Source organism: Setaria italica, chromosome IX, assembly GCF_000263155.2.
Source record: "Setaria italica strain Yugu1 chromosome IX, Setaria_italica_v2.0, whole genome shotgun sequence".
Lineage (NCBI taxonomy): Eukaryota > Viridiplantae > Streptophyta > Magnoliopsida > Poales > Poaceae > Setaria > Setaria italica.
In genome coordinates this window covers 42,164,948-42,190,221 of record NC_028458.1, presented here as the reverse complement: position 1 = coordinate 42,190,221, position 25,274 = coordinate 42,164,948, and the positions used below count along the sequence as shown (strand labels likewise).

At 42.6% G+C, this 25,274-nt stretch overlaps 3 protein-coding genes across 3 annotated transcripts; all 3 read left to right on the top strand.

Moving 5' to 3' along the window:
• Window positions 1-8,439: 8,439 nt before the first annotated feature.
• LOC101779060 (membrane-anchored ubiquitin-fold protein 1) lies at window positions 8,440-12,676 on the top strand. The gene is made up of 4 exons (XM_004983928.3): window positions 8,440-8,780; window positions 8,868-9,039; window positions 12,059-12,226; window positions 12,315-12,676. Exons 2-4 carry the CDS (start codon window positions 8,907-8,909, stop codon window positions 12,368-12,370), a joined length of 357 nt encoding a protein of 118 aa, XP_004983985.1. The 5' UTR covers window positions 8,440-8,780; window positions 8,868-8,906; the 3' UTR covers window positions 12,371-12,676.
• A 593-nt stretch (window positions 12,677-13,269) lies between these two features.
• Window positions 13,270-19,622, top strand: LOC101778648 (chaperone protein ClpB2, chloroplastic). Its single transcript, XM_004983927.3, has 10 exons — window positions 13,270-13,831; window positions 14,101-14,319; window positions 14,557-14,794; window positions 15,077-15,272; window positions 15,351-15,405; window positions 15,999-16,149; window positions 17,171-17,479; window positions 17,607-17,872; window positions 17,964-18,890; window positions 19,093-19,622. The coding sequence occupies exons 1-10, from the start codon at window positions 13,583-13,585 to the stop codon at window positions 19,414-19,416; spliced, it is 2,934 nt and encodes a 977-aa protein (XP_004983984.1). The 5' UTR covers window positions 13,270-13,582; the 3' UTR covers window positions 19,417-19,622.
• A 3,972-nt stretch (window positions 19,623-23,594) lies between these two features.
• LOC101761240 (cytochrome P450 94B1) lies at window positions 23,595-24,365 on the top strand. Its single transcript, XM_004986835.1, has one exon. The coding sequence runs from the start codon at window positions 23,595-23,597 to the stop codon at window positions 24,363-24,365; it is 771 nt and encodes a 256-aa protein (XP_004986892.1).
• The last annotated feature ends 909 nt before the right edge of the window (window positions 24,366-25,274 follow it).

The following is a 25,274-nucleotide window of genomic DNA, read 5'->3' as shown; positions in this document are numbered from 1 at the left end:
CACGCTGCGATAGATTGTTTCAGTCTACGCAGAGTCATGAAAGAACTGCCGGAGCCATCTGGTACTAAAGACAACGGCAAGGCTAATGACGATGAAGATGATGGTGACAATGGTAAATTCTAGAACCCATCCAACACCATAAACGTCATCTTTGGCGGCACTTCAGGTACTGCTACTGAGCGGTCCTAGAGATTATGTCCATCGAACCTGCAACACCAACATTACTCAAATGGTCTGAGGTGCCAATTACCTTCTCCAGGAAGGACCAATGGACTAGTTTTTCAGACCCAGGACAATATCCCCTCGTCCTGGACCCAGTTATCGCTGGCTCCAGACTCACCAAAGTACTCATCGATGGCGGTAGCGGTCTCAATGTACTCTTTGCCAAGACACTGAAGAAGATGGACCTCGACATCACTGACATGCTCACCCCAACAAACTCTCCATTCTTCGGAATTGTCCCAGGCAACACGGCTGTACCTCTTGGACAGGTGGTTTTGCCAGTTACCTTTGGGATCAAAGAACACTACCAGACAGAATACATCCGGTTAGAGGTGACAGACTTTGAAACATCATATCTTGCTATCCTCGAAAGACCAGCATTGGCCAAATTCATGGTCATCCCGCACAACGTGTACTTAGTACTCAAGATGCTGGAGCCCAAGGGACTACTCTCCCTCCGCGGAGACTTAAAGAGATCATACGACTGCAACACAGAAGCCGTGTAGCTAGCAGCAACTACACAAGTACCAAATTCGATGATGCAAGTCTTCGCCCGAATCCAAGGAACTGTCCCCGTCAACAGTCGAGATCCCAGAAAAGAAGTCGGGGGCAACCAAGGTCAAGCTGGCAAGTGAAGTAGACATTAAAGCCATTGACCTTGAGACTGGTGATAGATCCAAGACAGCTTTGATTGGCGCAGGGTTGGATCCCAAATAGGAAATCACGCTCGTCAGCTTTCTTCAGGCTAACCAAGACATCTTCGCATGGAAGCCAACGGATATGCCAGGGATGCCCAAGGAGTTGATCGAGCACTCAGTAAACGTGGATCCAAAAGCTACACCAAAAAGGCAACACCTATGACAATTCGCCCAAGACAGAAGGGAAGCAATCAAAAAAGATCTAGCCAGACTACTCACAACGGGCTTCATAAAATAAGTCTATCATCCAAAGTGGCTTGCCAATCCCATCCTGGTGCGAAAGAAAAACAACAAGTGGTGGATGTCAACTACACAGACCTCAACAAGCACTGCTCAAAGGGTCCCTTCGGGCTCTCTAGGATTGATCAAGTCATCGACTCCACAGCTGGGTGTGCTCTACTCTATTTCCTCGATTGCTACTTGGGGTATCACCAGATAGCTCTTAAGGAAGAAGATCAAATCAAAACTGCATTCATCACCCCATACGAGCTTTCTACTACACAACAATGTCCTTCGGGTTGAAGAACGCCGACGCTACCTATCAATGGGCAATCTAGAAGTGCATCAAGAAGCAGCTACACCGCAATGTAGAAGCATACGTGGACGACGTGGACGTACGTAAAAGCGTAGAAGAAACCTCGCAAGCTTGCGAGAATTCCGGTTGAAACTAAACCAATAGAGTGCATTTTTAACGTACCCTTTGGAAAACTACTCGGGTTCATCATTAACCACCAAGGAATTGAAGCTAACCCTAAGAAGATCTCCACCATCACCGACATACATACCCATCATGCATCAAGGATGTCCAGAAGCTAATTGGATGCATGGCGACATTCAACAGATTCATCTCAAGGCTTGGAGAACAGGGACTGCCCTTCTTCAAATTACTCAAGCGGCAAGATAAATTCCAGTGGACCGAGGAGACAGTCAAACCCTGCAACAGTTAAAGGACTTCTTATCAAAGTCACCAGTCCTTACGGTGCCAAATCCCAACGAAGACTTGCTGCTCTACATCACCGCGACTACTAATATCGTCAGTACGGCGATTGTGGTTGAAAGACCAGAGCCAGGCCATGTATACAAAGTACAGAGGCTAGTCTACTTCGTCAGCGAGGTGTTATTAGATTCCAAAGCAAGATACCTGCTAGTTCAGAAATTGCTATACGCAATACTACTCACCTCGTTGAAACTACGACACTACTTCTAGGAGCACAACATCTCCGTCGTCACAGACTTCCCCCTAGGAGAAATTCTCCACAATAAGGATCCAACATGAAGAATATCCAAGTGGGCGATAGAACTCAGAGCATTGTCCCTGGAATTCAAATAGAGGACTGCGATCAAGTTCCAGGCACTAGTTGATTTCATGGCAAAATAGCGAGAAAATCAACTACCAACACCAGCAAAGCGCCCAAAGCATTGGGTTATGTATTTTGACGTATCACTCAAGCTCGAGAGCGCCGACGCAAGAGTACTCCTGATATCCCCCAAAGGTGAACAACTCCCGTCTTGCAAATCTTTTAGGAAGTATCCAACAACGAAGCTCAATACGAAGCGCTTCTGCACGGGCTCCGCCTGGCAGTCTCGCTGGGATTGTTGGTCTATGGCAACTCATTGTGGTGATCAATCAAATCAATGACGAGTGGGATTGCCATAAGGAGAACATGGATGCGTACTTCCTAGAAATAAGCAAGCTAGAGAATAAATTCTCTGGTCCGGAGTTCCACCACATAGCTCATGACAACAACGTTGGCGCAGACGTCCTATCCAAGCATGGATCTACTCATGTTAAAGTTCCAGCAGGGGTTTTGTCCATGAGCTACACAAGCCATCCACAACGGAGCCGACACCATCAACAACCACTGATCGAGGTCATGACGCACCAGACCGGGAAGTTATGATCATCAACGCAGACTGGAGAGCTCCTTTCATCGACTACATCAAAGAGTACAAGTTATCTCCAGACAAAACAGAAGCAGAGCAGGTCTCACGGCATGGCAAGAACTATGTTCTAGTCGGAGACAAGCTTTATAGAAGAGGCGCATCATCACGAGTACTCATGAAGTTTGTCTCGAGACAAGATGGCAAGGACATACTGGAGGAAATTAACAAAGGCATCTACGGCAACCATGCATCCTCACGAACGTTCGTGGGCAAAGCTTTCAAAGTAGGGTTCAATTGGCCTACATCCCTCGCTAACGTTGAGGAACTAGTCCGCCGATGCTAAGGATACCAATTCTTCACCAAGCAATAGCACATCCCTGCCTACATGCTGATCACTTCCTTCCGAAGGTTTTGAACTTTGCTCATAGAGAAAAATATCCCACATAACTTTATAATTAGTGCCTCCCAATTCCATGTTGCATCGAAAGAAGCTTCTACATACCATCATTTTGCTTCGCCTGCAAATGAAAATAGGAACAGATTCCATCTGAACCAAGCTAGTGGAATTCCTTCTTGTTGTAGCGTGTTGCAAAGCATTGTGAATCGCTCAATGTGTCTATATGGATTATCAGTCTCCACTCCTTAGAAAGGATTGCTCTTAGTCATGTCGATTATTCCTTTATTCAGATCGTACTCCTTGGCTGCAAGCACTGAGTCAGATTTCTGCATGTCGAATTGATTGGTTAATGGGATTGCATAGTCCATCAGCGACTTGCCTACTTCCTCCTTGCAGTGATTGATCAGAGCCATCTAGACACCAAAAACACAAACAAAGATTTTCTTTTCTAGAGAAAAAGTTAGATGTTAGAGGTTAACAAAAATTAATACAAAGTTAAACATAGAAAAACTGACTTGTTCCTTGGCAACGGCATCAGAAAAGCTTGTTGACGGCAGTTAGCACGTCAAATTGTGAACCACAAGCGTACGGATCAGTTGTAGCTTTTTCCTTAGAGATTCCCCCAAGGTTTATCAATCCACGGAACAAGGGATTTGCACGCTTAACTAAGCACTAATCAATGCAACTGAAAGCTCTTTATATATGATATGATTATGCTAACAAAAGAACTAAGCAATCAATATTAAGATGGATAGAGAGTAAAGGTTGTGAACAAGATAGATTAAACACTTGTCCTAGGGATCTAGGATCACTTATAGATGCAATCTCCAAGCATGAACGAATTAGATCTAGGTGTTATTGTGAGTGGTTGTGAACTATGCCCAACACTTTCCCACTCGCAATACTATCACTATAATATGGGATCATAAGAACACGTCACGATGATTATTTTAGGTAAGCAAATAAGCAACCCAAAGTAGCACTGGTCAACCTTTACATGGAAGAGCATCATCAAGATATGATTGATAACAAAATAGATCTTAACCAAAGGTTCGACGATTACAAATCAAGATCTCCATACAACCCTAAGGACAAACAGAGGTATTACCCCATAACCTTACACATGTTGATGAATTTTGGGGTAAAGGCGCCCTGTAGATCAACTGGACCGAAGATGACGATGAAAAGGGCCAGGGAAGACCTAGGCCAATTGGCCTGGGTACCTCTAAGCCGATCGGCTTAGGGGTTTTCTCCTCCCCTGGTGCTCCTCTTCGCATGCCTTCCTTTGGATCCAATCTTCTCTCCATTTTTCCTACTTGTGGCGGCAGTGGATGGTGTTTTCGTGGTGATTTCCTCTCTTCTCCATCTCTCCTTCCTTGAAGTCCATGAGGGGGTATTTATAGTCTCCAATAGGTGGCGGCTCCGGGTCAATGTTGGTGAAAAAACCCTAAAGATCATCGTAGATTTCACGCTGAAGAAACGGGAGGTCGACCGGGCCCTGGGTCCTTCTTGGCTCTTCTAGTCCTCTCCTTCCTCGTGCTAGCTTCCTTCGACGACCCATGTCCAAATATCCGTTAAGCTCTTTATATAAACCCTCTTGATTATGTCGTATTTCCTGACAAAATACAATATGCTCCAAAATACAACACATATGCAATAATAGGGTTATTTCAGGTGCCAAGTGGCGGGTTAGTATAAGAATAAGCATGAAAACACTCGTTAAATAACACTAAAAGTGTGTCAATAACGAGCGTCAACAAGACACCGCCTCAGGGGTACCTGCAGTAGAGGTGCCTGTCACATGCCTACACACAATGACATAAATACTAATCCTCGCCAAAATATGCATATGTGTGTTGTGTCAGCATTTCCCATGGGCCATGGCTGAATTGCATCTCTTCAAACGAAGACTTCTACACATTGATGTCTCGAATTATCTTGTCATAAGTGCCCAATGATACACTGTTCAAGAACTCTATCACTGTCAAGCAGTCGGATGCCACCAAGACCTTGTGAAAAAGCAAATTACGGATAAAGGTACTGCTTCTTTGAAGGCTAAAGCTTCCAACGATTTTTGCACCGGTTGCATTATCAAAGACCATATGCAAACAAGTACCTAATGTTGGCTGCTGTTATTTTAAATTTGGACCGTCTATCTCTCGATGAATAAATTGGTATAGATATGGTTCTATGCATTATTAACTTTAAACTAATATGTTCCATGAGTTTTGATGGTTTAAAATATGTTGCATGAATATGATCAGAATGACATAAAGTGGAACATATATGCAATTGTGGTGCAAATGAACTCCAAATATATCATCATCACAAACAATCTCAAATGCAAAGTTGGACAATACCAATGCTCCTCGAGATTGAATGAAATGAACTTTTGGTTCATCCAACTCAAAGTTCGAATGCAAAAGTTATGCCTCCCTGGAAGATTGTGACACAAATCGGACAAAAGAGAAGGGTCAGCTAAGCCTCCATGGTTTGGTTGACCCTAAATCAAGTCGAATGACCAATGCATTTTGCTCAAAGGCTCTTTTCTCATCATAAGACCCAAGGGGACCTGACAATGGACCAACCATTGTAAGAGGAGGGTTGGCAACCCTGATTTGGATCGCCTCTCGGCCTACTTCACACACATGCAGAGAAATACAATGAGAACTGGTCTAGAACATGGGATTTGAGTTGGTTTGATCCAAAGATCTGGGGCAACCTTACCAGGTCCATGTACCCACCATGGTGAGATTAAGAATGAACTAACCTATCAACCGCCTTGAAGAAGTCTATCTAGCACATATCATAACACATGTTAGAAAAATATATGACAGATATTTTAGCATTATTTTGATAGGATGTCATTTAATAGTAAGTTAATTGTTAGGATACAAAATTATAGGGAAAATAACGATGAAAATTTTTTAAATATATTTTTTGACATATATTGTGATGTCCACTACCACCCTGCAAAAATTTAAATTGCAATTCAAATTGTGTATGGAAAAATAAAAAAACAAATTATGTTGGGAGTAAATTGAATTAAATGCCATAGTTAAGGGTTAAATTGAACTAAAAAAAAGTGTAAGGGTTGTAGAAATTTATCTATATTTTTTAAGCCAAAATTTATCTATATTTAAGGGTTGTAATTTATTTTTTTCTTTAAGATTGTGTATTTAGTCATTCTAGGATCAGCACATGAGCTGGGATGCCCACGGTCGATGCAATTGTGCAAACGTCCAGTAAGGATGGAAATGTGGAAATATATATGTAAATTATCCTATATCCATATCTGTTAAAACGACAGTATAAATATTCGTATTCGTATCTGAATTTAATGCAGTACTAATATCGATACATCCGAATTATTTTTCTTAGTTTTCTCTATATCATTCCACATTTTGTATTCAATAATATCTGACACTATCCGTATCCGATCATGTAAACTATTAGTTATCTCTATAATTAATGATAAATGATGTTAATTTCAGTATTAATAATGACAGTATATTATTGAAATTATTCAAAAATTATATTTATAACTAATAATTAATGATATTAATTTTATTACTACTAATATTGTATCCATAAAACTATGTAAAATTTTTCTCTAATTTTAATGACCAATGTCATTAAATTTAACAATAAATATATTATGAATATTAAATTTAATTTTAAATACTCTAGTTTATTTATTTATGAATAAAAATATTTTTATAAAGTTTTTATTATTCATTGATAAATGTTTATATATTTATTGAAATATATATATTTTTCATAGATTAATTTTTTTTCATAAAGTGCACTATTTTAAATATTATTAATTAATGTAATATTGTCATTCCGATAAAAAAGTAATATTTTCATGACCGATCTTTGCCTGCACTCGTTGTGTATTCATACTTTAATCTCTTCTTATATAATCATTTTGTTCTTCAAAAATCATTAATAAACAAAATAGGTACATGTATCCGAATTCGAGACATCCATTTTATATCCATATTCATATTTGATTTAAAATGTGGTAAAAAGTGATGTCCGATGGCATGCAAATAGTGATGAAAATGGACGGGAACAGGCGGGAAAACCCCTTAACCGTGTCCTGTCCCATATTTTTTCACCGAGAATGGGAGCGGGAGCGGAACAGCCAGGAGCGAGACGGGAAGCGGGATAAACGAGTATACGAAAATGAACAAATGGAAGCGGAAATAAAATAAAAATGGGCGGAAACGGGATCATGTTCTAACTTCCAAAGTCCAAATGTCAGCCACATGCAACAGTAAACTAGCGCTAGGTCGCCAGCCACAGACACTCAGGCAGGCCGTAGGCAATAACAAAGAGCAAACCAATGCCAGCCATAGTCCACGGGCAGGCTGCAGGCAACAGCACAGGATGACAGGCAGGCTGCAGGCATTCAGGCAAACCAACAACAGCCACAGGCAACAGCAAGCTACAGGCAACATCAAGACAGCAAGCTACAGGCAATGCCAAACCAACAACAACCACTGCGCGGCATCCTTCTCACTCCTCCTTTGGCCGGAAAGGACACGCGACAGGAGGCTAGGGGCCGGTGGTGGCAAGGGGCTAGGGACGTGCGCGCGGCAGTGCGGGCGTGCGGGTGCTGGGGGCAAGCCGCCCGGCACGGGCACGCGGCAAGGGCTAGCCAGAGGCCGGTGGCAGGATGGGTGGGGTGGGAATGGGGAGTTGCGGGTTGCGGCAGTTGCTAGACGCTGAGACGCGGACACAACGCAAGTTGGGGATCGGATTAGGGTTGTTTGTTGGGCCTGTTGGGCTGGATTGGCCGATTGGAGTTGGGGATAGGAAATTGAGGTAGTGAGCCTATTCTGATTAATTAGAAATATGATGAAACAGGATGAATACATGACCGTCCGGATTAAAACGGGATCCCGTAAATATAGATGGCGTACCCTCAACCGTATACGTTCCATTCCCGAGTACTCCTGTTCCATTTCGTGTCCTATTATCGGATCTTACCCTCTCGTTTCTGTTTATCTCCGAATACGAGACAAACGTGGTAAAACGGACGGGCGGTAGCGGCATTTTGTCCGTCCGTTTTCATCACTGCATGCAAATGCGATCCGATTTGCATCCCGCTCCGGTCGCGGGGTCCCTTCCCTGACGACGGCCTGACCCCTGGCCGCGCAGGTTTCCGGTCTCCCGCACCCATCCATCCCAGGACAAAACCGTGGTCTTGGCTCGGCAGCCGAGGCGAGGAGCCCTCTGCCTTTTTGGCTTGCCCCTTGCTTTCCATCCTGTTGCGCGGCGCAGGTGCGGTTGGCCACAGGCCAGACGAGACGCGACCCCCCTTCTCCTCTCTTTTGACCCGCCACCGCCCCCCAGCTCCCTGCCTGCCTGCCTCCCTCCTCCACTGTCGCCGCTCCTCTCCTCGGCTCCCTTCCTCGTTGATGCGGCTCCTATGATCCGCCCTCGCTGCCCTCCGCCGCCGGTCTCTTGATCCGTCCCCCGGCCCAAAGGAAGCGGACCCCGACCAAGATTCCACCGCCTCCCGCGCTGTGCCAGCCTGACAGATTCGCCCGGCCGGCGCCTCGATTCAGGTAACAAACCAATCGGTTCCTCCGTGCCTTTTCTTTCCTTTATCTGTTGCCGCGTTGACGGTGGGAGGCGTTTGCGTTTTCTTGCAGCATCTGGGCTCTGGGGGCTCCGGCGCTCCGTCCCCGGAGATGTCCGCCGTCCAGGAGCAGTTCGAGATCAAGTTCCGGCTGCCAGACGGCACCGACATCGGGCCCAGGCGCTTCCCGCCGGCGTCCACCGTCGCCACGCTCAAGGAGACCATCATCGCCCAGTGGCCCAAAGGTGAGTCCCCCCGCACGCGCTTTCCTTCCCACACTTGCGGTTTCAGCGCCGTGGTTGAGGCGAGGAAAAAGGCCGGTTCGTCTTAGCACCGGCGAGTGGCGCTGGAGCTGTGCGATCGGTATTGGTGCGCCGGTCGCTTTCTCGGGTCGGATTCTGCCCCTGGAACGCCCACCATCTAGTTTGGAATCTTGAGGTGTACTGCACTGTGGCGTCGCCATCAGTGGCCAATCGGTCAGTTCAAGGGCCAATAATTGACGCATTGTGTCTTCACCAAAATGTGAACCGATATGCTTGTATCAAAGTAAACTGCTGTGCTTGCTGCCAATCACATTAGCTTGGTGCTATTGTTGCTGGAACTTTTAGTGCCCAATGTTTACTTAATGTACTGACGTGTTCATATCCAAATGAATCTCTTCTGTTTTCATCTTAATGTGTATATAGGGTACAGAGAAGTGATTGATCCAAGTTAACTTTTGAGTGACAGTGATTGGAACTTAACAAATGAAGAAGTTATAGCTGCAGAAAGTAGGGGAGACCTTACGTTTTAAGTAGAGGGAGGAGTGGAGTTCCTTCGAGAGGAAGTATGAAGCCATGTGCCTAGGATAGCAGTTGTATCTTTCTTTGGATCAGCTGAGGAAGTACAGTTGACTTTAGCAACTGCTGCATTTTGGTTTGACTAGTTATTATTTTTCTGATTTGCACATCTTTTACTACACTTTTGTACCCCTCCTAGTGTTAGCAGTTTGTACATGACTTCTGTGACAGAGAATACACTTGAAGCAAAAGGACATCATAATAAGCTGATGGGGTGAACTCTATATCTAAGTAATCTGTTCATATGGTTTCCAATTACAAAATTACATGGGGAACAGGTAGTGAGTAAAACGATGAGAAAATTTCAGAGGAGATAAAGGTGTGTATAAGAATCAAGTATTTTGAACTTTATTCCCTTTGTAGCCCGTATCCACAATTTTTATTAAATATGACAGCAGAATAATGGTGGTAACCTCAGCCTTGAACTACACTATGTTAGAAGGATCATGTCAGGCCGATTTGATTGGTGGCAACTTCCACCCAACTACTCTTGTTTTATTTTAAAGAAATAAACAAATACTTGTGCTTTAGGGCTAAGGCTAGGCTCTGCTTGAAACAAAGGAACATCACGATAAGCTGATACGGGTTGAATTTCATGTGTGGTAAACTGCTTGTATGGTTTCTGATTAGAAAAATACATGGAGAATGGGTGGTATTTAAAATGGGAGCAAATTGCAGCAAAGGAAAAGGGCATATAAAATCTGAGTGTTATGGACTTTATTCCTTTTGTAGCAGGTATTCACCTTTTTCATGAAATATCACCGCTGAATGAGGGTGGTTGTAACCTCAACATTGAACACAAACCACACCATATTAGAAGGGCAGTGTTAGGCCAATTTGATTGATGGCAACTTCTGCCTAACTGCTCTAGTTTTCTTTTGAAGAAATAAACATTCAGTTGTGCTTAAGGGCTAAGGCTATGCTATTGGTTGTCTGCTTGAACATTTATAACTTTTTTTTGGATCAGCAATTAGGTGCTTCAATCTAGCCAGGCACACATTTTTTGATGGTTTGGGATCAAGCTAATTAATGAGTAAAGACCTGACTGTTACACCAGGGTTTAAGAAGAATAATCATGATAGTAGGTAGAAGTGCTAGAGATCTCATGCACTTACCGCTGAATATTGCTGGTAATGCTCCAGTTAACATGTACTACAGCAACTTAAGCACTGTATATATATGAATCACTCCCTGTAAATGCTTATAGTGGCTTTGGTTTCCAATTGAAGGTTAGGATGCGTTGGCAACGATAGTTACGTTTGTGAATCTTTCCAAGCAAATGAAAAAACTTATGCACTCTAGACTACTGATTGTATGTGGTCTCACAAAAAGTACTTGCACTTAAGCAGCAAATGCAGCTACAAAAGCAGGTTCTGCTATTTCATTTCTAGATTAACAAGTATGTTATCATTATTATTTCTACCAGCAAGACAATTTATACGTGCTCAATGAAAATGTGCTTGAATTAAGCAATTTGTGTATGTATTTATCGCATAATGTTCAACAGCTGAGTATACACCAGCAGTTTCAGATGTAACGTGGGATACTGTCACATGATCAGTACCCTGTAAGCCTGTTGTAGACCAACTTTTAACAGGTGATATCTGATTGATGCTGCTGGAATTGGTGCTAAAACAGCTTATCCTGTAATGAACTTTGATTGGAATGCTTTGATGACTCAGAGGGATGCTATCTTAAATTAGTTGTTTTGTCTTGGGAAATTGAGAAGAAGTAGCTTATATTAAATTTGAATCTTGGTTCCTTTTTATGGTTAGTGTTGATTATTTTGTCTGTTTGCTATAACAATTCCAAATTGTAGAAGTGGGCTATTGTCAGTTTGTGTTCGGCGTAAACATATCCATTTACTAATAAACTCAGTTCTTGGTTCGTCATTGTTGATGTACATATTCTTGCAGGCCTCCGCATCTTGCCTGCTAACTAGGTAGTAGACATTTGATATTCTGCTTTTTAAATGCCTGACATAACCTCATGTGGCCATTTAAATGAATCTCAGATCTGGTTCTTTATCCCATAGAGGGAAGGGATAATGGATTTTAAAATTCCATGGTTCTCATTGAAAAATGGCTTAGAACAATTTATCATGCTACCAAGCTGATAATACTGTCAAGCCAGTGTGAACCTCTGGGAAAAATTTCCCAGTGCCATCTGCCCATCATGTCCTTATCATCTTTGGAACAATAGATAGGGGAACCCAATTTAGTGCTGCATTGCTAAACTATCCTATTCTTTTTATCCTTTTGTCTTGCTGGATTTCTTCACTTTAACTGTTTCAACTTGAATATATTCAATGTAGTGCTGCACTTCTGTAAACCACCAAACAACAATTAAATTTTCTTGAGTACTTTTTATCTCATTCTGTTAAGTTTGTTTGTAGTGTTCTTACCGTTCCTTCTCAACTCAACAGATAAGGAAAAAGGTCCGAGGACCGTGAATGATCTCAAGCTTATTAATGCTGGGAAGATATTGGAGAACAACAAAACCCTGTCAGAATGCAAAAGCCCGATTTGCGACTTCTCTGGGATGACAACTATGCATGTCGTCGTCCGTGCACCAACTTCAGGAAAACAGTCGGGTAATTGCTCTAACCTTTGCAAGGTGTTGTAGCTTCTTTCTTGTCATATATCCTTAAACCTAATTTGTATTCCATCTGCTGATAACAGAGAAAAGAGCAGCAAAGAAAGCGAAAGATTTCAGGTGTGGCTGTGCCATCATGTGACAACATTGTGAATAGTAGCAAAAGAATGTGGCTATTTCAGTTCCTCCCCCCTCTTTTTCCGCTCGCTAGAGTGTTGTATTATGTCCGAGGCGCTTTCTCCTTTTATTTCCTTCTGATGTATTGCGGGCAAGCAGCAGCAGTTACGTGTCCTTTAATCATGAGCTGCCTCAAGTACAAAATTTGAAAATTTGAAGGCAGTCCGCTGTTAACTACCCTTAATCATGAGTTATGCCGTGCACACAATTTGAAGCCCATCACTGGTGTCTCATTTACGAAATCCATCTTATGCAACTCTGCATGATTTCACGTTCTCTTCCGTGTGCCTCTCGATGGCTTGTGTTTAATGTATGCCTGGAATGCTAGATGACTCTGCAGAACGGCATTCAGTTGATCAATTATTCAATTTCCACCTTTTATTTTAGTACTACTAAAACAAATTGTGGTCTGGCAAGTGTTCTTCCTTATTCCTTTTTCTGGCTATATATGCTCAGTTATGGTGACTATGTTTTGTGATTATTGGCCATTTTTGAAACCAGTCATCACTCATTGCCTGTTGAACTCATTCTGCATCGATTACCATGAGGCTGTAAAGCCCCAGGTTGCATCGAAATGTATCAGGTGACCAGATGACTTTCCTTGGGCATTCCGTAGTCTTCTTTGAAAGCCATTCCGTAGTCTTCTGACAGTGCCTACTGTTTACCAGTTTATGAATGATACTATGATGGTATAGTGTGCTTTTTTTTTGTGGCCGGAAAACAAACGCTTTTGTTTGTGCAAGCGTGTACTCTTCTCTCTGGGGTACGCCACAACAAGAAGGCGCATCGCGCCCGCCGCGAGCAACTCACCCGCCGAGGCCGAGCCCATCGGCGCAGATCCCGGCCGCCCAGCGCGAGATCCGACGGCGCCGCAACCACAGAGCACGCGCCCCACACCCCTTCTTCCCTTCCAGGCTTCCCCTATCATCATCTTCCTTCGCCTCGTCTCCACGGCCTCCTGGTTCCCACCTGAACCTCCCAGAACCTCCGTCTCCGCGCCGCGACGTCGCACGCATCCCGCCCCGCACCAACCGATTTATACCCTTCCGCCCCGCCGCATACCATCCTCTGCTCACTCCGCTATCCAATCCAGAGTTCCATCCAGTCTTCCAGACTCCGAATTGCTCCTCCGATAAACCGTCGCGAGCGTGTTGCCGCCGCCGCAGGACACCCCGCGATGGCCGCCGCGCCGCCGCTGTCCGCCGACGCCCTCAGCTTCCTCCCGTCCGCCGCCGCCCCCGCCGCCGCCGCGCCGACGCCGGTCGTCGCCGCGGCGTGGGGCGCGGCGAGGGCGGCGGGGTCGGTGAGGGGGAAGGCGGCGCTCAGGATGGCGAGAAGAGGAAGTGGCCTGGCTCCGGTGGTTGGGAGGAGGCCACGCCGGCCGCCCCTCTCCGTGCGGTGCGACGCCACCAGCCGGGACGGAAGGGTACGGACACGCTTGCTCGCCTGCCTTTTCGGTCCGATTTGGGCACCATTTTTTTCCTGTTCATTTGAAAGATACTGACATGTTCAGTTTTCAATTCCCCTGTCACCTTCTTCGTATGTACTGTACTTACTACACAATCGGTGCATTTATTTGCATCCCAATTTTTTATTAAATAGAAGTAATTTTCACAGCATTTATACTGCGTATGCCCCCTTTTGACGAGCCAGGAAGTTCTACAGCTAACTCATCGTTATCTAATTCGCTAACAGATTACGCAACAAGAGTTTACGGAGATGGCATGGCAGTCAATTGTCTCATCACCTGAGGTGGCCAAGGAGAGTAAACACCAGATTGTGGAGACTGAGCATCTGATGAAATCCTTGCTGGAGCAAAGGAATGGGCTTGCCCGGAGGATCTTTTCTAAGGCAGGAGTCGATAACACAAAGCTTCTTGATGCTACGGAGAAGTTCATCCAGAGGCAGCCTAAGGTATTTTATCCTAAACACAGTTGGATGCTGCTGATATACAAGTGAAGTTTGCCTTTCAGAGGGCAGTACATCTTACTGACTATGTATGAACTAGTACGAGTACTAACTCACAACTTGGAAAATGCATTTTATTCCACTTCTCTGAACCAACATTCTTTTATATCTAACTATATACTGCTTGAAGCTAAAAAAATATATCTTCCAGTGAAAGTTTTCTAAGTTCTGTTCATGATTCAGGTACTAGGTGAAGATCCTGGTTCAATGTTGGGGCGTGACTTGGAAGCTCTGATACAAAGAGCAAGGGACTTTAAGAAAGAGTATGGTGATTCATATGTCTCAGTTGAACATCTAGTCCTCGGCTTCGCCGAAGATAAGCGGTTTGGTAAACAACTGTTCAAGGATTTTCAGATTACCGTGAAGACCTTGAAATTGGCCATTGAATCAATCAGAGGGAAACAAAATGTAATTGATCAAGGTATGGGCCTTCTGTTTTGCTTTAACTCCTGAAAAGATTTTAACAGTGGCAGAATGTGATTTATTCTCTCTGCTATAGCAACATTGACATTAGAATGCTTGGAACTCATTTGATTCCCTGTTTGTGCCCCAAGCCCCCGATAAAATTGTGTGATATATATTCCTGTGAATTGCATGATGGAACATGGGAAGTAATGCATGTGTGCTGAATTAGGAGCGAACCTTTGCATATTACACTTACTAGATATGGAAATTTTCACCTGAAATTATGTATTTTCAATAGATCCTGAGGGAAAGTATGAAGCTTTGGAGAAGTATGGAAAGGATCTGACAGCTATGGCACGTCAAGGGAAGCTTGATCCAGTTATTGGAAGGGATGATGAAATTCGAAGATGTATACAGATTTTATCACGGAGAACAAAGAACAACCCAGTTTTGATTGGTGAACCTGGTGTAGGAAAAACGGCTATAGCTGAAGGGTAGGTCAACAGTACATTGTACACAGCATCTCATCAAGTTGGAAACAGTTCCCCTAACTTCTTTTGTTTCTTGTTCAGGCTTGCTCAGAGGATTGTACAAGGAGATGTCCCACAAGCTCTGACCAACCGTCGTGTAAGTTATTCACTATTCATCCATGTAGTGTTTCATGTATAAATTATTGAAAACCTTGTTTCACGTAGTGGTTTTACATCATGGTTCTAGAATATGTTGCATAGAGTGGTGCTGATGCCCTCTTGTTGGCCATCTAATAAAGATGTTTATCAATTAAATCTTTAACAGACATTAAAATTTTTATGTCACAACTGATATTAAAGCTTGAATGGTTCATTTGTACATAGGTTGTCCAATTATTCAATTTCTTTGCCCTTTTGAGTTATTAGTATTATGTTAGTGTTTGATGTCCACAAGTTGACTCTGTAGATGCTTTTTAGTTTTTACATAGAGATCGAAATAAAGTTGCTGGCTGCTTTATCTCATGGACAATTTTTTGGCGATGTAGCTTTAGATGGTTCTTATCAGTTTCAGAAGCACTGAATTATCACTAAACAACTCGATGCTGGTTTACAAACTTTTACTTTTGGTATCAGTGTATCATCTAACGATATTGAAAGCATTAGTATTATCTGAACTGTAAACTATTGTGCACATTTGACCAATCTGTTAACTTCATTTCTATGTTTTTTATTTTGTTTTCTTTTAAACAGCTAATTGCACTTGATATGGGTGCTTTGATTGCTGGTGCAAAATATCGTGGAGAATTTGAGGATAGGCTAAAGGCTGTTCTCAAAGAAGTTACAGATTCTGACGGACAGACCATTCTTTTTATTGATGAGATTCATACAGTCGTTGGAGCAGGTAACTATATGTAGGATGCTCTGTTGTTTATTTGATCATTAGATCTTTTCTGCCTTACTACTAGTATTTAATTAATTTCAATTGAAACTATTTTATTTCATTATACCATTATTTTTTAAGAAAAATATTATGCATAACAGATTTAACTTGGTGATCCTTATTGGGGCCGCAGCATTTGACACCATTATTTTATTTAAAAAATGCTATGCATAAGAAATTTCCTTTGCCCCTTGTAGGGTCCCAGTATTTGTCTATTTGACACATTTTTATTAATTGCTCTGAGCCGAGCCTGGGCTATAGCCATGTTGTCTGCATAAGCCCATCATCATCACACTGGACATTGAACTCTTGCTAATGCCACTTGATCTGGCACTTGCGCTCCTCGGATATCATTTATCTTCATGGTGTTAGCCTACATACTTCTCTTTATATATTTCTTTTCTGAATTATATTCATAATGGGTTTATGCCTCTGGTACAATGTGGTAAAACTGGAAAAAAAGTCTAGGGTTGGGTACTGGGTTTGTAGGTTGTACTGTGTGGGTGGAAAAGGTAGATGCTCTTAGGCAAACTTACTCTCTCTGATTCAAAATGCTTGTTGTTTTAACCTTCTTTACAATTTTCAAAATATTTCTTATCCTACAACTTCTAGGAAACTTTTAGATGCCTTTTCCAGTCTTATCCCTTGCATCATTAACTAGCTTCTTTCTCCATGCATGCACACTTTAGAGAGATTAATTGAGAGTAAGATGGTCATTTTATCTTCCTTTTTCATTCTTGTGCCTAACTTTGAAACAAATGTTGTGAATCGGAGTAGTAATATGCATCGCTGAGTTTTTTAATAAGAGATTATAGGAGGGTATGATGCACCAAGTTATCCTGGTCCAATGCATTCATGGTAGATCTTAATATGAAACTGCATGCTAAAGCTTGCTATAACCTTAGTACTATTGCCATGAACAACAGAAGTAAATTTCTTGTCTCTAGTGTTAGGAAATTTATGAATGTTCATCTTATTCCAGGTGCCACAAATGGTGCAATGGATGCTGGTAATCTTCTCAAACCAATGCTTGGGAGAGGAGAGCTACGTTGTATTGGTGCAACAACACTTGATGAGTACCGCAAATATATTGAGAAAGATCCAGCCCTTGAGCGGCGCTTCCAACAAGTTTATGTTGATCAGCCTTCAGTTGAAGATACAATCTCAATACTACGAGGACTACGAGAGAGATATGAACTGCACCATGGTGTACGCATATCTGACAGTGCCCTTGTGGCTGCAGCTGTTCTTTCAGACCGTTATATCAGTGGACGATTCTTGCCTGACAAAGGTGATTTATTTGACTCACTAACATTCTTTCTTGAAGCTAGTAACCTGCTAGATGCTGAGGAGCTATTACAGCCTCTACTGCAACATCTTTTGTGGTCTTTCTAATAGGAGGTTATGCTTTGTTGCAGCAATTGATCTGGTTGATGAATCAGCTGCCAAGTTGAAAATGGAGATAACATCAAAACCTACTGCTCTGGATGAGATTGATCGTGCTGTCCTGAAGCTTGAGATGGAGCGTCTCTCACTTACAAATGATACAGACAAAGCATCAAAGGGCAGACTATCACGCATTGAAGCAGAACTATCACTCTTGAAGGATAAACAACGTGAATTGACTGAGCAGTGGGAGCATGAGAAGTCAGTGATGACTAAAATTCAATCTATCAAAGAAGAGGTAAAGTTCATCTTTCTACAAAGACTTGCTGTATGATAGATCAACAGAGTTGGTTTGTCAGACATCTGACTTACATTTGCTGTTGCAACAGATTGACAGGGTAAATGTGGAGATACAGCAGGCAGAACGTGAGTATGATCTCAATCGCGCTGCTGAACTGAAGTATGGAAGTCTGAATGCCTTGCAGCGCCAGCTTCAGACAACAGAGAAGGAGCTAGATGAATATCAGAGTTCTGGGAAATCCATGCTAAGGGAAGAGGTGACTCAAGATGATATAGCAGAGATAGTGAGCAGGTGGACAGGCATTCCAGTCTCTAAACTAAAGCAATCCGACAGAGAGAAGTTGCTGTATCTGGAGGAAGAGCTGCACAAGCGTGTTGTTGGTCAAGATCCTGCAGTAAAAGCAGTCTCAGAGGCTATTCAGAGATCCAGAGCTGGTCTGTCTGACCCAAACCGTCCTATTGCCAGTTTCATGTTCATGGGACCTACAGGAGTTGGCAAAACTGAGCTAGCGAAAGCCCTTGCTGCTTTTATGTTCAACACTGAGGAAGCTGTTGTAAGGATCGACATGAGTGAGTACATGGAGAAGCATTCAGTCTCAAGATTGATTGGTGCTCCGCCAGGTTACGTTGGGTATGAAGAGGGTGGTCAGCTAACTGAGGCAGTTCGCCGGAGGCCATATTCTGTTGTCTTGTTCGATGAGATTGAGAAGGCTCATTCAGATGTCTTCAATGTTTTCCTTCAAATATTAGATGATGGTAGGGTTACCGACTCCCAAGGACGGAAAGTGAGCTTCACCAACACTATCATTATCATGACGTCCAACGTTGGGTCGCAGTACATACTAAACATGGATGAAGAAGGTGGATCATCTGATTCAGCCTACGAGAACATAAAGAAGAGGGTGATGGATGCTGCAAGATCAGTATTCCGCCCTGAGTTCATGAATCGTATAGATGAGTACATTGTTTTCAAGCCTCTTGAGAGAGAACAGATCAACAGCATCGTCAAATTACAGGTAAATTTTTGTACTTCTGCAGGGATCAATTTTACGACCTTTCAGAACATTTTGCATTTACAAATACCTGTGCGAGAATAAATAAGAAGTAAAAATAACCTTATTCGAAGATTGATGGTACCATATGAGATGTCAATGACAATTTATACTTTCTGCTGATCATATGTTTTCTTAACCTTCTTTTCTTCTTCTTATGATTCAGCTGGCAAGAGTACAAAAGAGGATTGCAGATCGCAAGATCAAGCTTGAAGTCTCACCTGCAGCAATCGAATTCCTAGGAAGCCTTGGGTATGACCCGAACTACGGTGCAAGGCCAGTGAAGCGGGTGATTCAACAGTACGTGGAGAACGAACTTGCAAAAGGCATCCTCAGAGGTGATTTCAAGGACGAGGACAGCATCGTGGTAGACACCCAGGTCACAGTGCCATCTAATGGCCAGCTTCCGCAGCAAAAGCTTGTTTTCCGGAAGGTCAGTGAGGAATCAAAAGCAGCTGCTGAAGGCGAGAAGTTCTTGCCGGCCGTCTGATGGAGTATGATTTCAGTTCACAGATTGTTAGCAATAAAATGTACATATAAGGGTGACAAATTGTAGAGTTTTCCTTCTGGGCATAGAAGAGTAAGAATTCCTATTTGTCGTTCTACAGCACACTAAGTGAAAATTTATGCTGAGCAGCGAATTTTGTTATGGTTCCGCCAAGCTATTTCCCCAGTGATAGTGAAGTATATTCACTAGTCTGTGCTTTCTAGTGCACTCAATTTCTGCGCTCTCTCCGTGGCTTCTGCTCCACTATTGCGTGCGGTTTTCTTTTCTCTACATGAAAAAGTTTAATCTTTTTCGGTACATTTTTTTCTTATACCGAAGCAGTTCGGAGTTCACAGGACAGAAATGGGAGTGGGTGGGCGGAATTTAGTAGTCACCTAGGGAAAGCATGGGGGCAGCCATAGAAACGGCACCTCTTCTGCAGCCACAGCCCAGAGCCGCATGGGGGCAGAATCGGTCTGGTCGATGTTTAGTTCACTGGGTATGAAACGAGTTTGCGTTGTGAACCAATGGATTTTTATTCTCGATTTTTATAGTTCTAGCATGGAAATAAAACTGTAGTCCATTGGCTCTCTTGCCACAGATGCTGTAAAATAGCTCTCCTTCTTTTTCTTTGACTAATACCTAGCCAGGTTTTAGTTCATACAATACAATTTGACACCATATAATTTATATTTAAGAAAACCTCAATATGATATCAATTCATGGTCATGAACATTGTATTACATATTAATGGTGAAGATATGGCACTGCAGGCTGTACTAGATCAAACCGTGCTTTATAGTTGTCTATATAGAAAAAGAAAAAAAAGATGAGGGACTATATAGTACTCCCTCAACTTTATTTACAAGACGTATTTTGTTTCATTAGGACAAATACTAATATATCATTTATCTTATAAAAGATATATTTTTGAGGAAGTGTATGAATCTAATGACTTCAAATTTGTGTTACAAAGTTATATGTAAATAAAGTTGTTGGCCAAAGACTTGTTTTAAAAAAGGAAATAAGACGTAGTTTTAAATGGAAGCAGTAGTAAAATAGTGTCTGCAAGCTGCAACGGCCAGTGGCGGACGCAGGTTTTTCATATTGGGTGTACATACTGTCAAAGAATCGTTCTAATCTAAAGGAAAACTAAGAAAGCAGCAGAAAAAAATTAAAATTGCTTTGAAGTTTGATTTGCCCGGTTTGTAGTTTTGGTATGGAGGTGGTAGTTTTTTTATAAAAGAAAACATCGGTTCTATTGTACTGGTACGTCATGTTAGATTGTTAGTAACCTTGCTTTAGTTGACTGAGGTACTAAAACTGGACAAATTTTCTTTGCCGCTGGCCAATTGCCACCAACTACGTAGCATATGCATCATATACACAAATTAAAGACAAAAGAACCAGAATGATTAAATTAAAGTCGCACAAACATTTTTGTGGTGGTGAAATGAAGAATAGCGCTGTGACCAGAGGCCCATCCATCTCCCTCCATGTCGCCGCTCGCCGGAACTACGCTGCCATGGTCCGCGTAGCCTCCTGCCCTCTTCACACCTGCGGACGGCATGGGCACAGAGTCGAGAAGAATGGTGAACGTCTCTTCATTGGTCGTTGTTCTTACTTTTGGGCCAGCTGACAACGGGAAGATAAAAGTGATGGACAGCAGGACTATTTGACCAAATAAACAGCATGTACTGGACTAGCTGCGATTTTTCTACCAAAATTATTGGGTGTACATCTGTGCACCCATGCCCCTTAACTGCGTCCGCCCCTGGCAACGGCAAAGGGTCCGAAAATCAAAGAGAGGATATTACATGAATGACACATAAATCATGATGCTGCAATCGACAGTAAATTCTGCTTTTTTTTTAAACGAACGCTTATGAGATTATGTAAATTTCATTGATAAAGAAGAAAAATTACAATTCGGCCAGCCGAAGCTATTCTCGTGCTATTAAATTCTGCTTGTGGTCTTACATTTTTTTAGATAAAGATATTGCGTGCGGGCACAATCAAATTCCATAAATGTAGACAACTTTTATTTTTTTTTCTTTATCGTAATTTGTAAACGGCGATTTGGGCCTGGCGGTCTGATCTTATTTCCTCTCTCTCGAGTCTTGACAAGGTGCCTGGAACTGGAATCAGAACAGCTCCAGCTCTATGAGGAGACCCTTCTTGAATTCCACGTACTGGTGCAGCATGGGAACGTCCTCTCCATCCATCCTCCACCTACATGCCTATACTCGTCGAATAAGTAAATAATAAAGAAAGAACGAACGAAAAGAAAGAAAATCTTACTAAATTGGTTGAGCCCCTGTTGCCAAGTCGGACAGATATGATGGATCAATCAGATTAAGACCCCTCCCTTTCTCTCTATTCCTGTCGTACGTGCAGCAAACTAAAAAGAAGAAAGATACGGAACAACGCAGATAGACGTGATGCGAAGGGTCCAGAATAGGCAGGACCTTCCAAGCAGCCGGGATATGATCACGTACCCTGCCAATCATGAACAGGGAGCAGGTCAAATCAAAGCCCCTATGTTTTTCTAGTGTGCTTCCAAAGGGCATTTATTCTCTATCCCAATGTATTCAATATAACTCCTGTAGGATTGAATGATGCCAAATCAAATCCCATGTTTTTCCTGTACCTCTATTTTTTCTGTATCACGTTTCAGAGGAGGGCCTAGCCATATAATTTGTAGGTGGAACCGAAACTAAGAAACAATAAGAGACCTCTACTGATTTGTTTAGCCGCCGGAATTTTGAATTACATAATGATTCCTACATATATGTCCATTGAAGATCTTTCTGGAAAAAAAAGATTTAGCTTTGGAACGTTCGTATCCAACTGAAACATCATACAAGCTAACTTAATAGGAGTATATGTTGTACTCCCCCGTTCTGAATTGTTTCGTAGGTTTCAGCTTTGCCTTAAGTCAAACTTCTCTAAATTTATCAAAGTTCATGGAAAATATATTAACATCTGCAATACCAAATAAATATGCATATTTATGAAGATATATTCACTAATTTGAGGTTGTAGAAGTCGGCACATTTTATGTAAACTTGGTTAAAATTAGAGAAGCTGTACTCATAAAACAAAACTAAAACCTCTTAAATTTTGGAATGGAGGGAGTAAATAATATGTTTTCGCTGCTAGTAAAAATTCATATTGGAGATCATATTGACATCACATTGTGACTTATACCCTGGATGGGAGACAGTATCACCTACTGACAAGTAGGAAATAAACAAGGAAAATAAAATATTGTTAATAGTTGGCACTCAGCTATCATGGCATTGTGCACGGACAAAACCAAATATAATAGTTATGTTAGTTGCGTAAAGATCAATGGTTCGAAGAGCCGCCAAAATTAAAAGAAATACACATGAATAATCATTGAATGAAAAAACTAAAAAATGTCAACTTGCTTGTACTACCTCGGCTCAATAATCATATACGTTTGGTGATAGGGTTTATACTGTTGAAACGTAGGCAAGAGAGGATAACCACTGGTTCAATAATATACGCCTTGAATTCAGATTGAAAATCTTCGCTTACTCTAAGCAACTACTATATATAAATGAGTTGTTTGTCTATCCAAAAGTGTAATCTAGGAAAAAGTCCATTTTACTCCCCTCAGCTATCCACTTTATCCGCTTAATCCCCCGAACAAAATTTTAGCTTACTTTACTCCCCTCAACTATTCCAATCTACCCCTAATTAGATTTCTCTTTTTTTTTCTCTGTATAAGCTAAATTTTGAGTTCAAATTTTGTGAACAGATACAAAACTTGATGCTTTATATTAAAAAATTATACTATGAATTTTTTATGGTTATTTTCTTAGGTTAGGAATATTTAATACGAAATTGATGTTAGATATATAAAATTGTCTAATATATTTTTCTAATATAGAGCATTATTATGTTATAAGTCAACTGACAAAATCTGAAATTAAAACTCAACTTGTACATGAAGAAACAGAAAAGAGAAACCTAATTAGATTGAACCAAATGAAATAGTTCGGGGAAGTAAAGTGAGTCTAAATTTTGTTCAGAGGTTAAGCGGACAAAGTAAATAGATGAGAGGAGTAAAATAGATTTTTTCCATCAATAAATGAACTAACTAAAATCACTTAATCTCAAGCACTCGGCAAGGCATTGAGAGCCAAATCGAAATGCAACTGTCCCTGGACTCATGGCCTCACCTTCTCGCCCTGCTCCTACCCCTCATCATCTCCCTGCTGTACCTGAAGAAGAAGCAGCCTACTCGCGCAGGTGACTTCAAGGCCTACCCACTCCTCGGCAGGTTCCCTCACTTTGTCAGGAACCAGCACCGCCTGGTCGAATGGTCGGTCGACGTCGCGAAGCGAAGCCCAACGCATACCACGCCCTTCAAAGCCCCCGGCCTGCCCGGCGTCGTCATCACCGCAAACCCGGACAACGTCGAGCACATAGCCAAGACGAGCTTCGCCAACTACCCCAAGGGCGACCACATGGCGGCCAAGATCAGGGACTTCCTCGGCCACGGCATCTTCAACTCCAACGGCGAGCAGTGGCTGTGGCAGCGCAAGGCCGCCAGCTACGAGTTCAGCAAGCGCTCGCTAAGGAAGTTCATCGTCGAAACCGTCCGGTCCGAGGTCGACGAGAGGCTCCTGCCGCTGCTCGAGGAGGCCGCCGCCGGGCGGCGCGCCCTGGACATGCAGCACGTGCTCGAGAGCTTCGCGTTCGACAACATCTGCCACGTGACCTTCGGCGACGACCCGGGGTGCCTCGCCAAGGAGGGCAGGGCGGCGCCCCAGGCCGTCGAGTTCGCGCGCGCCTACGACTACGTCGAGAACGCCGTCCTGCTCCGGTTCAGGCCGCCGGAGATCTTACTGTGGCGCATCAAGAGGATGCTCAACGTGCAAGTGACGAAGCGGCAGGGACCAGAAGACAGTCTAGGCTAGTGTGATAGTACTATTGATCATATTGCAATACTTGTAATCCTGTCGCACTTTACCATTTCCCATTGTCGCGTATGCTTAATTTGAATGTCATCTTCACGGCCTCAGGTGACGTCTTCGGTTGTTTTGAATTGAGCTTGAGATCACCAAACTTGTCTTGTACGAGCAAACAGGTAACCGTTCTCTAAAAATTCGATTGATCTGTCACCAAACTTTCTAAGTAGATCGACCAAGAGGTCACCACTGCTCATCTATATTCTGTACTGGGTTACAGCGGCACAATAGGACGGGCCAGGTTGAATAATTAGGTAATTTTTTGAAAAAGAATTGCAGTCTTGAATTCAAAATATAAAACACGACTAATAAAAAACTAGCATGTAATAATCAAACATATTAGACAGAAAAAACACCGTCATCATGATCTCAAAAACATAATTATTAGACAGTGGATCAGGACACAGCGCACACACTAAGCGTTTGCAAATGAGGAAGTCCTGCATGGTGCATATGTGTTGATGTTGCTGAAGAGTAGTCGCAATAGCCAGCGGTAGAGATACAGAATGATGCAACGGTCGACGTAGAGGGAAGACGAATCGTGGTGATGTGCTGTGCGGAGCGTCTCTCAAAAACCTTATTCGTCCTATCCCAGTATATGTTGTAAAGTTTGCAAGCCTTTCAGAATTTAATACCCAATTCGCGTGCCTTCCAAAATTCTCTCCCATTTTCTTCATTTTTCTTTTCCTTTTCTTTTTTCCAAGACAGCTTTGCCACCTAATATCTTTCACCACAATGGATCGAGCGTCCGGTCGTGCATCTCTTTCTTTCGCGTGAAGAATAGCGTCACCGCCGCCGGTGCCGAGACTCGCCGCTGCTCAAGACTCGCTGGGACAGATGGAGCTGATCAAGGTTGTC